The following is a 12,823-nucleotide window of genomic DNA, read 5'->3' as shown; positions in this document are numbered from 1 at the left end:
TATCAAGACGCACACCACAAATAGGAACAGGAGTTCGGCCAAACATCCAAAAAAGGCATAGGCGCCAATTATATATTATACAACATATAGAAAAAATAAGAATAATTTACTAAATAGGTATCTAGCAAAAGTAAAGATAAATAAAAGGATATGTTATACCATTTCTAAGATTTGTACTTTTCTAGGTAAAACCAATCTGTAAATTGAATGAAAATCTTATAACGTATTTAATATTCCCACTTACGAGAGGGTAGGCGTGGCAGTACGTCAATCTTTGCCATTTTTCGTATTTATTCTTTTCTAAATTTCATCGTTTACTATTTTTGGCCTCATCTCATACATGTCGACGATATATTGTGCGTCATCCAGATAAAACACTTCCTTAGATGAGTCATTAGTCAAAATCCAGCCGACAGCCAACCGTCTTGTGGATCCTTTAAAATCGAAAACATAGCCTCTATGGCCACCTGGTTGTCGGTATAAAGGTTAACTCCCATATTTGTCATACACATACATATACAAGCAACTAGCACGATTACACGAAAACTATCACTTCCTTTATTTGAATGTCAGATTGCAAATTTTATTCAATTTGTTTTAAAATTAAATATTCCCTCTTCGCACCTTTCCACACCACTCAACTAGGGATTCCCTTGCTGAAACAATCACGGAAACCGCAAAACAATTACAATGCGGTCAATGATTGACTGATTGACTACGCGATGAGAGCAATTAGTGCGCCCCCAGACGTGTAATTAAAAACACAAATCACTTAGTAAATTGGCGCAATTGTAAACGGCGTCAAGTCGCGACAGTAGAACCGTGACGACGTTGACGCCATCAGCACACTGTACCAACGACGCCGAAAGTGATGCCAATCATTTGCGAGACAATAAAACTAGGCGTCAATAGCTGGAAAATCATGATTGTTAAGCAACAGCTGCAATACGGGCGTCACTGATTAGTAACGCCACATAGAACACTAACATCATAATAAGATTTTGGTTTGCATCAGGGCATAGCGCACTTGTATGTACATATGTATGTGTGTATGTATAGACATACCAGCTACTAGCCATGCATACTTTTGCATAAAATGAATAACTTTTGAACGATATAATTTTTATTATTATATATTTTTATTAAAATATTGCGGAGTAAATAGTATTTCGCGAAATCTTTGATTTAAAATTTATTTGTTTATATGTACATATATATATGTTTGTATATGTGTGTGTATATTTATAGCACGGCACCACGGGAAGGCGCCTACGTTCATGGCATATTTATGGAAGGCGCCAGATGGGATATACCGCAAGGCATTATCATGGAATCGCGTCTCAAAGAACTCTACCCGCCAATGCCAGTCATCAATATTCGGGTAAGTGAATTCGCCTTTGAAATTATTGCAAATTGTACAGCTACACATACCAACATATCACTGCATATACGAGTATATGTACATATGTGTGTATGTATATATCCGTTAGTAGAGAAACAATAGTGGAAGTGGAGTTTGAGAAAAGGTTAAAAGATTCATAAAAACAAACCAAACAAATTAAACCCCAGAGCAGTTATTGTCGCCACCAAAGCCGCCAGATTCAACGTGAGCGGCAACATGCGCCACCAGGCAACAATTATCTAGGCGTCTAACAAATATATGCATACATATGTGTTAGTATATGTGTGGAATGACGGTGTGCAAATTAGAAAACCTTAGAAAATGGCAAATAGCAATAGAAATTAGATAAAAATGGAATATTGTGTCTGGCGTCTTTGAAATCGTGGCTGAGGTAAGATGTAAATGTGAGTGGATGCTTGGACGCTGGCGCCTCCGAGAACCAAATGATATTCAAATTCTTCATGGCACATGTTTGCATTTCAATTTGTATCTATTAGGTGAGATAAATACATGCATACATATGTGCAAGTATAAAAATTTCCACGCAAAAGGACAAATGTACCTAACAGCATACCATTCGATGCATAAATACATACATATGTATGTAAATACGAGGAGTGGCTGTTAAATAGGGAGGCGGATCTTGGATCGCAGATAGCTTATTAGCGCCTTCAATATGCATTGCTTCTGCGTCCGTAGAGCACTCTATGCGAATCTTCCGAAGGTTTTAAAAAGGTCTAAAAACTGCGCTCCACACAAATAGAGCCGCCCTAATGCTCCTATGTGTATAAGTAAGTCTTCGCAACGTAAACACCCATACATCGTTTTTTTAACACGGTTGAAATTTTTTCAATTTCAAAACAAAAAATGTTTTTATAAACAAAACATAATTCCTAAAAGGATGTCTTATTAAGTAAAAAATTTTCGTGTAAGAGCAATAAGTATATTTCAGAACTAACCAAGTCGAACGTTAAAATGTAACGTAATATTTATGTCGCGTGTAGATGGATAACAAGTATTGTACAAGGTGGCACAAAATTAATCATCCAATGTTGTTTTTGAATAACTTTTTTAATGAATAAAAAAAATAATTTTGAGGGATGGAAATATTTATTTGGTCTTTACGCGCTCCATTGCTTGTATATTTGTATACTGAGCAAAAATTATAAGTTTTTTAATGGGGTGATTAATTTTGCGCCATATTGTAATAATAATTTAATTTAAATAAACCCCGACAGATGGACATATTTTGACATAGGATCTGAAATATCTACTGATGATAGAATTTTTGGTCCAGTCCATAATAAGCGTGCATTACCTAGCATTGCCTAGTTGCAAAATTGATTTAATTCCTTTATTTAAATTAGAAATTTTAAATGTTTTGTACTTATGGATTAAATTTTTTTTTAATAAAACTGAATTGTTTTTGTTTTATAAATACTTCTTTTGCACGGCTTTTGGGGAAATGTTTTTCAGTTTTTCATCTTACACAATTTTTTAAAGATGTGGAACATATCCCCAATGTGCCATATGTCGCATGCATTTTTTTACACGATTTTTCTTGCAAGCACTTTTAAGGAACGTATCTACCGTGTAAAAACAGAATTGGGTATATATGCCAAATGGGTAAGGTTGAACTAAGCTTTCTTATCATAACCCGTATGAGTTTTTCATCCCCAGTAACTCCCCGCAAAATTGTCTGCTTAAAATTTTCATAGATCATTTTAACCCTCCAATTGTCGTTTTCAAACGACCTTTCATTATAGCAGTTTTGAGAGCGGGTCAAAAGTGCCCATTTAGAGTTAGAGGGTAGAGTTTCTAAAATTAAATTGTTTTGTAGAAATGAGGATACAATTAATTGAACTTTCGGCCAAAATGTTAAAAATTTAATCACCCGTAAATTAAAAATCTGATCCTCTGGACTAGTACTGCATTCGGCAAAGTTGGTCTGGTTGACATCCTCTTTCATAATTAATAGAGTGTATTGCTGTTGGGAAACAGTTTTGTTAAAATGTGTACTTGGTCCCTAAATCAGATTTAGCTATAAACTTTTAGCTGAAAGCAATGAAGTAAGGACACTTTTCAGCGTACAGATGCCACCTGACAAAGTATTCCGTACAAACGTATTTGGTTTATCACATTAGACAACTTAGTTTATTATTTGCTATTATTGAGTAAGTTTGAGTTCTATTTGTAAAATTGGAAATTGAAAAGCGTTTTTCTAGTATAGGAATATTTGAAGTTCTTAGAATGGTGCCGCATAAAAGTAAAGATAGAACACGATTGCACCGAGTTTAAAGTGTTTTCCATCATATTTCTTCCATTTCATATGGTTGAATGCACTATCCATCTAACTAACCATCCAAGTGAAGTTTTTATATTGTGGACGTTCCATTAATTACCATATGCGTTATAATAAGTTGCCCTTTCTGAAGGAAATGCATTCCATGCTAAAATAAAAAAATGATTTTCGAAGGAGATAAAAAGCTTGGAAAAATGCCCCTTCGCCAGGGGAGAAGAACTCGCAAATGCAAACAAACTGAAAGCCTAAATATTAGAGAACGATTCAGTGGAGCAACAGAAGCCTTGCCGTTGCGTACGCTGCACTTATGTATGTACATATATCGCCTAGCCGTATACACTATTTCGTACAGTGGGGCTTTCCCTTACATATTGTATTTATGAAATTATTATATATAAAATAAAATTAAAAGTATACATTTTACTCATCTGCGATAATCAATATTGCTGACTTGCGAGAGATCTGTTCGGCTTCAAATGTGTTTTTTTTTTTTGGCAGAATGCCGAGCATTTAAATTTTTGACGTACAAACTTAGGTATCCAACTAGCTTATAGAACAGGCTTGTACTGTCTCCTGCTATTTTCCATCTATGCTGTAAACTCATGCATTCACACAGAGCCCCTCAGCCGAACCGATCCTCCTTCAAACTAGTATTCTAACATATCCTCAGTAGGTCCTTCTATGAGACTCTTTTGACTCGAGAAGTTTTCAATATTAACAAAAGTGCTCGTTATTTTTTAACCATGGCTTCTGAAGTTACTTAGTCTAACTGTCGTTTGAATGTCAATCTCTACTAATTAGCACCAGTTTTAAATTTAAGTCTGAGCAGCAGCCAAAAATATACAAGAATGTGGGGTAGCCATTTTGGAAAAGGAAGAGCTGGATAATGGACATCCTGCTGTTCTGTTCATAAATATTCATCACAATTTCCTCATTTACCATTAATATTGCCTTTAAGAATCTATAATAAATTTGTCTAAAATTTGCAATGCTGGGCCTTCCTGTTTTAATTTTTAAGTGCAATTTGCATTTCTTACCAAGAAAGTGTAGGTAAATTATAAAAAAATTTAAGTTGAAACTAAAGAGTGAAACTTTGCCCATGTTTGAGTAAACGATTTAAACTCCTTAAGGATGTCTAGGACGAAATATTTTTTTTCCTTGTTCACTCCTCTCGGGAGCATAGGATCTCAACAAGATGTCAGCATCTGCTGGTTAACTCTCATGGCCTTGGTCTTGGCGAAGTTCACCTCCAGTCTGACAGTGCGTGGCAGCGCGACTAGTTTGTTGGCCTTCGCTTGCATGTCAGAGAGTTTGTGAAAGAGGAGACAGATGTCATCGGCGAAGTCCAGGTCGTCAAGGTGATGAAACTCCATACGATGCCTTTTTTGTGCAGTGTCAGTTGGCTCACGATCATCAAGGGCGATGGCGAAGAGAAGGGGCGACAGGGGACAACCTTGCCTTACGCCTGCGTTGGTAGTGAATGGATCGCTGATATCGCCTTTGTGAATCACTGCCAACTTGCTCGTCTCTTAAGGGGAAATATGTATACGAATATATTTTTGTATTCGAGAAACGTCAGTAAAATCCGAAAAAGTTTTTTTTTTGTCAAAGTTGCTCCTACACTGCCTTTACCGCAGGTCTAGATTAAAGCTGCAATATACGACTACGATGACCATTTGAATATGTTTATCAAACAATATTTGTCCTCTTATACTTTTTTTTATGAATTTCTTCTTATATTATTTCACAGGCCATTACGCAGGACAAGCAAGATTTGCGCAACATGTACGAATGCCCTTTGTATAAGACGCGCACCCGTGGCCCCACTTACGTTTGGACATTCAACTTGAAAACTAAGGACAAGCCCGGTAAATGGACGCTAGCTGGTGTGGCTTTACTGCTGCAAACATAAATGCACAAAACATAACTGTTATTATGCAATTTTATTATTAGATTCTTAGATTGATAACTCACCAAAAGTGATGAAGGTAGTTGAAAACATGATTTTCTTCCGTTAATCTAAAACAATAAACGTAAAAATATGAATGTGTGTGAGTAAATACTTATCCGAAAAAAATAAATACGTATATAATATTTTTCACTTAGTCGTGCACTGGGTCAGTAAAATCAATAGAATCCATTGTGCACGTCTACAAATAAGATATCTAAAATATAATATTATATTAAGTTGATTGCGAAATTGCTCCACCGCGAGTTCGCCTGATTCAAAATTCATAAGACTTTGAAATACATAAAAAAAAAAATGTGCAAAAAAACAATAAAGTCACTGTGCTTCAATTTTCAACTTATTTATTGGGCAAAGCTTTTAATATTTTCATTCGTTTTTTCATTACACTTAATTGGTGCCTTTTAAATTTAATGACCTCCCTTTTATAAGAGTAGCTCCACTTCTCGAAATAACCTTATATGATAAATTTTGAGAATTGTATTGCAAATTTTTTACATCGCTTTACATACATACATGGTGATAAGACAAGTGAAAATGTAAGGAGCAAAAAGTCTTAATAAACATTAGTTCGCAAACTAACAATTAAGACTTATTTGCTTCTTTTGGTCTAAATTATTATTGCCTTAACCATTTTACATCCTGGTTTTGAAATCCTGTATACTATACGATAAAAGAAACAAATTTCAATACATTTTCTAGTGTTTTTGCCATTTAAATTAATAAATTTAGTTTTATTTCTTTTAATATTTTAAAAATTAATTAATTAATTTTTATTTTATATATTTCGTTTTCTTTCCAACAACATTCACCAAGAATTTGACAGAGTGAAAATTACAGAAAGAGATAGATAACAAATCTTACTTGTAGAGCTGTGCAATGGCTTAATCTTTTTATTTTTTGTACTAGCGGAACCGACAGACTTCATTCTGTCAAATAGATTTTGAATGTGGCTGTTTATATTTCGACCTTTAGTCGTTTTTACTCTGCTGACCCTCACACACCGCACTATTATCATGGCGACGGTTCTGTTCAGGAGAATTAAAGAAAAGGGTCAGCTCGGGTAACCTAAGTATCTTCGCTTCCACGAACTTTGGTCTTTTGGAACCCACTAAAAACCCCGACTGGGATGTTTGCTAGAGGGCTTTAAACTAAGAGGGGAACTAAAGGTTCAAAATTGAAAAATAGTCTAAAGGGATAGTGGGAACCTAAAGGTGACAAATATTTATAAAGTGGGTGCTTCAATCACAAAGCATAGAGATAATTAATTATTTATTTATTATAATTATTATTAAGATGGGGTTAATAACCGATCTAATAAAGAATAATGATATTAAACGTATATATGTAAGTATTGTCAGTAATCGCTTTATTGTAAATCAAGTTAATCATAATTATTAACAAAAATCGGTTTTATTTTTATTGTAGTGCTTTATGATATACAAATGTTTTTTGTTTGATTACCTAGTGAATATTCAAACCCATCTGAATGTGAATGAAATCATTCCTTAACTCGTTCTGAAACTAAAACAAAAGAAAGAATATTCCGAGGCCAATCAAATCTATAGCTCTTACATTTTTTGACTTTTCAATTTGGTCAGGTTCACGATATTATCACTTTTGTGTAAACGCATTAGATCCTCCAACGCGAACACGAACACACACACGAACGCGCAATATTTGAATGGGAAAAAGAAAAGGGGTATTTTAGGGGTTCCCGGAAATTATTCGAATTTTTCTCGCCGTACAAACCATCCTTGGACTTCAAGGAACATTAAAAAAAAAATTGTTAAGATTGGTCCATGCGCTGTTGAGTTATGCGCTTACCAACACATTTTGCGATTCCTTTTTATATTATATTGTAGATTGGGCAAATGTGATTAAGAGAGTGATTAAAAGATACATTCTAAATGAGAGGAAACTGAAAAAGAGGTAAGGAACGTAAGTTCGAAATGAAACATCAAATAATACTTACATACATTTACATATACATTAGGCCGGGTCGATTTGTGGGGAGGCAAAAAAATCGCCCATTGCTCTGTGAAAATCATATTTTAGGGATCAAAATAAGAAACTTTGCCGAGGGAACCATACCTCTAAAACGAATTCTGATGTCCCCCAATTTGGGTTGAACGAAAAATCCCTAGAATACGATTTTCAATGAGCGATTTTTAAATCGACCCGCCCTAATATACATATTTATGTATATATATGGGCCATTCTTCGCCAACCGGACACCCCCATCTGCCCAGAACAGTTTTTATAAAAAAAATGTTTGCCTATGCCGAAATAAAAGCTTATGTCATGTACTTTAATTTGTCATGTGGCACTTTTTAAATATTCAAGATGGACGACGAATATTGACAAATATGTTGGAAGCTTAACAAAAGATTCGAGTCTGCAGCACCAGTACCAGAAATACTAAAAAGCCATTCCTTCCAAATCTCAAACAAAAAGGAAGTGATTATTAAAAGATTTTCCAATTCTCCAGAAGAAAAAAAAGTTTTACTGTGAAAAAAATCCTGTATTATGAAAAAAAAATTCCAATTTCAGCAATTTCCTTCAATATTTATATTCAGCAGCGAACCCAGAAACCCCCGAGCATCATGTCAATATTCGTCGTCCATCTTGAATATTTAAAAAGTGCCACATGACAAATTAAAGTACATGACATAAGCTTTTATTTCGGCATAGGGACAAATTTTTTTTATAAAAACTGTTCTAGGCAGATGGGGGTGTCCGGTTGGCGAAGAATGCCCCATATATATAATAGTAGCAATTAAATTGTTTTTACAACGCTACTCCAGGTTGAGTTTTGCCGGTCACGCATCTATTTAGTAGACTATGAAGGGGACATCAATTTATTTGAATAGCTGACTTTATCTGGATTAATTACGTAATTCATCGATCTACACGAATGTGATTAGCCATAAATTTGGCTTTGAATAAGTTATTTTCCTTTCTTAGCCAGAGTTACAAATTATTTAAACAATTAAATAATACAAGAACCATCCCATTGAAACCTACAACTTTACTCCACCTTTCAGGCAGCATACGAATTCCTTTGACGAAAAATTCGAGTTCTTTTGACTTGATCCATTCATTGAGTCAATTCAGGCCCTCTAAATATTTACGGACCGATTCAGCAACGTGTGGCCTGGCGTTGTCATTCAGCAACATTCTGGTCGTTTGTCTTTGAGAGCTCGATTCAAACGCATTAGCTGCAGTCGGTAACGATCGCAGATGATGGTTTCAGATGGTTTAAGGAGTTCATAATAGATGACATCCTTCTGGTCCCAACAGAGCACAACTTAACTTTGAAGCATAAATATTGTGTTTCGCTGTCGATGGACCTGGTTCACCTGGCAGACTCCAACATTTTCGACGCTTAGGGTTGCATAATAGACTAGTTTTTCATCGCCAATAACGATGCGATGCAGAAAATCTTTTCTGCCGTTCAAGAAGCATCTCACACGTCACCAAACATCTCTCTATATCCCTCTCCTTCGATTGAGGTGACACCCAGTTACTTGCTTTCTGAACCATTCCCAACGCGTGAAAACGTTTACCGACGGTTGATTTGTCAAAATCCAACTCTTTAAACATATCATCAAGGGTTCCAATATTGCTTTAGTTGAGTATCTTCGAATTTTTTCGGTGCCCCTTCGTGATCTTTGTCACTCACGTCGGGATTGCCACTTTGGAAGCGTCGAAACCATTATTTATGTATAAGTTGTATTTGATGGAGTGTGATTACCGTAAATATTGATCAATATACGACACGTTTCAGCTGCACTTTTCTTTAAAAGGTAATAATGAAGCATGACTTCCCGCAAATGCTGTTTTTTCGGAACGAACGTATAGATTTTCTACGTCAGATAGAAAAGGATCTTTACGCTTCAAATGCCAACTACTGCGATCGAGACCTTACATATACAGATTCAAATCACCCGTATATTACTAGAGCAAACACGAAAACTTATTTCCATACCTACATATGTAATAAGTTACTTATGTTCTTATTCCTCGCCAAACTGACTCGATCGCTCAACCAAATAAGCTTTGAACAAATATTTGGGATCAGTTCTTCTTTCGACGTCGAGAATTGACCAAAATCGTCGACCTGCATTTTTCCATTGTCTATATATATAAAAATTAAGCCGAAAAAAAGTGTGCATTTGTCTCTGGTAATCTCAGCAACGCGTTTAAGGAAAACAATGAAAGTTTCACAGATTGTTGGTGTTTCTTTGGCAAAGGTTTCTGTGAAGTTTGGTTGAAATCCGATAACGCGTGTGTGTGCGGTGCGTCAGTTAAGTGAGTGTGTTTTTGCTATTTGCCGCACGTATTTTTTGTACCGCACATAGCATTCATTAGAATTGAATACATTTTGGTCGTGTGTGTCTGGGCCGATTATTATGAAATTTGGTATATATATTCCACGGTGAAGGTTAGTATAATAATTGATTCCACTCGCCACCAGGTGGCGCTGCCGAAGGCCAAAACGAGGACCCGGGTAACCCTAGGATGTGTTTTTACAATGTGGGTATCAGATGGAAGCTGTTGATGAAAGCTTTTAAGTGAAGTAATTTTTACTGCCTGTTTCCGGGATAAAGAAAGGAGATGGAGCTGGAGATGGAAGAGGAATAGCTACAGGAAGAGGAAGAGGAAGACCACTTATTATTAAAAATTAAAAAAAAAAAAATTAAACTGTTACATATACGTTTATTATATAAACGTTAATCTGAAGTCAGTTATAGTGAAAAATTCATTGTATCATTGCCGGCGTGATTGGTGATCGTTTCCTTAATTTTTTGCAGAAAGGTTATGCTAATATGAGATAAGTATTACCTATATCATTCATATATTTACGTATTACCTGTGTACTCACAAATATACGGTTGAAGCAAATATAATATATGTCAGTTTTTTTACTTCGCCTGGAAAAGTTTATATAAATTTAAGAAGAGTAAATAGAACTCATTTTATATCAGACTTCACGCAAAAAAGTCATTTGCACCTCAACACATAGCTGGGTTAAAGCGGGGGGGAATAGAACAGTTCTCTTCTCCTTCTCCGCTTTTTCGCACACGTAATTGTATCGGATGAGTGCACGATGACACATAAAAAGTCACTGGAAGCGCTTGATAGGACATTACGAGATTTACGTAGTAAAAATGAAATGTTTGGTCGTGCCTTAGTGCTGCTGGCAGGTGATTTTAGACAAACACTGCATGTTATTCCCCGAGCAACTGTAGCAGATGAATTGGCTGCATGTTTGAAATCATCATATTTGTGGAGACATGTTCAAACACTCAAACTAACTACAAATGTACGTGTTCTAATGCAAAATGATCCATCAGCTGCTGAGTTTTCACAGCAATTATTGGATATTGGAAATGGCAAAGTTCCTGTCGATAATTTAACTGGTTTAATAACTTTACAACCAAACTTTTGTCAAATAAGTCAAACGAAAGAACAGTTAATTCAAAGTATTTTCCCAAATTTGCCTCAAAATTACAAAAATCATGATTGGCTTAGTGAACGAGCCATCATGGCTGGCAAAAATAAAGATGTGAATGAAGTGAATGCGGCTATTTTGGCTAACATACCAAGTCCAGAACAAACATATCGATCCGTTGACACTGTTACAAATCAAGATGATATTGTAAATTATCCCACTGAATTTTTGAATTCCCTTGATTTACCTGGATTACCGCCACACATGCTAAACTTGAAAATAGGAGCACCGATTATTATGTTGAGAAACATAAATCAACCACGACTATGTAATGGCACTCGATTAACAGTTAAGAGATTGATGAATAACGTCATTGAAGCAACAATTTTGGATGGAAAATAATCTGGTGAAGACGTTTGAATTCAAACGGCATATCCGATGGTATCATTGGTATTCGCGGTATTAATTTCCTGTTCGCTTTGCATTCGCGATTACTATTAATAAGTCACAAGCCCAAACTTTATTGATTTAGAATACCCATGTTTTTCTCATGGCCAAGAGTTGGTAAGCCATCGGTATTGTTCACTTATTCAACAACGCATGGAAAAACGAAGAATATTGTATACCAAAGAGCATTACAATAAAAAAAGTAATCAAGTAAATCACATCAAACGTTTTTTAATTGCTACTACTATTCAAAACTTCTTTCATTACTATTCATGCGCGAGAATTTTTATAAAAAACACACAGTATTTTTCGGCTTAATTTAATTAATTAATCTAGGTTTTTTTAAAGACGACCAGCGTAACGGGCGGGTTTTCGCTAGTATATGTATAATAATTGTTGGGAAATACGTCCGCGGTTTGGCCAATTATGAGTTTTAACATATGTATCTCCACTATTTCGATAACTTCAAGCGATTATTTATTTCATCAGAGGCTGTTGATCTTGAAAGAACTGGCAGTGTTTGGCGAAAATCGCTAGCGCAAATTTTGCAATGTTCGATCGAGTGCTTCCAATGCTCATCCCAATTGAATATTCTGCTATGAAGTACTACTCTCGACATTGCATATTTTTTGGAAATATTAAACTTTGATTCATCTGTCGTTTGCAATTCCAGTGGTAGTTTCAGTTATTATTATAACATTTTTATTATTATAACACGGTATTTCCAAACTTAACAAAAAATGGCTCGGCTCATGTCAAAACGATTTCTTGCTCACTTTCCATAAGTTAATCTTAATACGTTTTCAAGTGCCAATGCACTTTAGGCCTCTGGCTTTTTTAAACCATATAAAATAAATTACGAACTAAATGATGACACTTTTTGGGCACTTCAAACCTTGACTTTACTATGCCAAAATTCAATTCCTCATTCATACTTGAATTTTTTTTTAATTCTAATAAAGATGGGGCGGTCCATAACTACCATTCGAAAGTACGTAGGTTCGAGTCTCCGTGCATGAAACACCAAATGATAATAACGGTCATCTCTCGGCAAGCAATGGCGAACCTCCGAGTGTATTTCTGCTATGAAAAACCTCCTAATAAAAAAACATTTGCCGTTCGGAGTCGGTCCCTCTGTAGGTCATTCCATTTGTAGAACAACATCAACACGTATACCATAAAAAGGGAGAGGAGGTCGACCAAACACCCAATAAAGGAGGTAAGAGCCGATTATATACATATAGAGTT

At 35.4% G+C, this 12,823-nt stretch overlaps 1 protein-coding gene across 2 annotated transcripts in view; it reads left to right on the top strand.

The window, feature by feature from the left end:
- LOC128871775 (dynein beta chain, ciliary) overlaps positions 1-5,776 on the top strand; it is a 44,495-nt gene extending 38,719 nt beyond the window's left edge. For both annotated transcript variants that reach the window (XM_054113831.1, XM_054113830.1), the window contains 2 exons: positions 1,249-1,381; positions 5,455-5,776. In XM_054113831.1, coding sequence (XP_053969806.1) covers positions 1,249-1,381; positions 5,455-5,616 — 295 coding nt within the window. In that variant the 3' untranslated portion in view covers positions 5,617-5,776. The remainder of the gene's footprint in view (positions 1-1,248; positions 1,382-5,454) is intronic.
- Positions 5,777-12,823: the final 7,047 nt, after the last annotated feature.

The sequence above is a fragment of the Anastrepha ludens genome, chromosome 2 (assembly GCF_028408465.1).
Source record: "Anastrepha ludens isolate Willacy chromosome 2, idAnaLude1.1, whole genome shotgun sequence".
Lineage (NCBI taxonomy): Eukaryota > Metazoa > Arthropoda > Insecta > Diptera > Tephritidae > Anastrepha > Anastrepha ludens.
The sequence above is the reverse complement of the archived record's forward strand: the minus strand, read 5'-3'. Positions and strand labels throughout refer to the sequence as shown.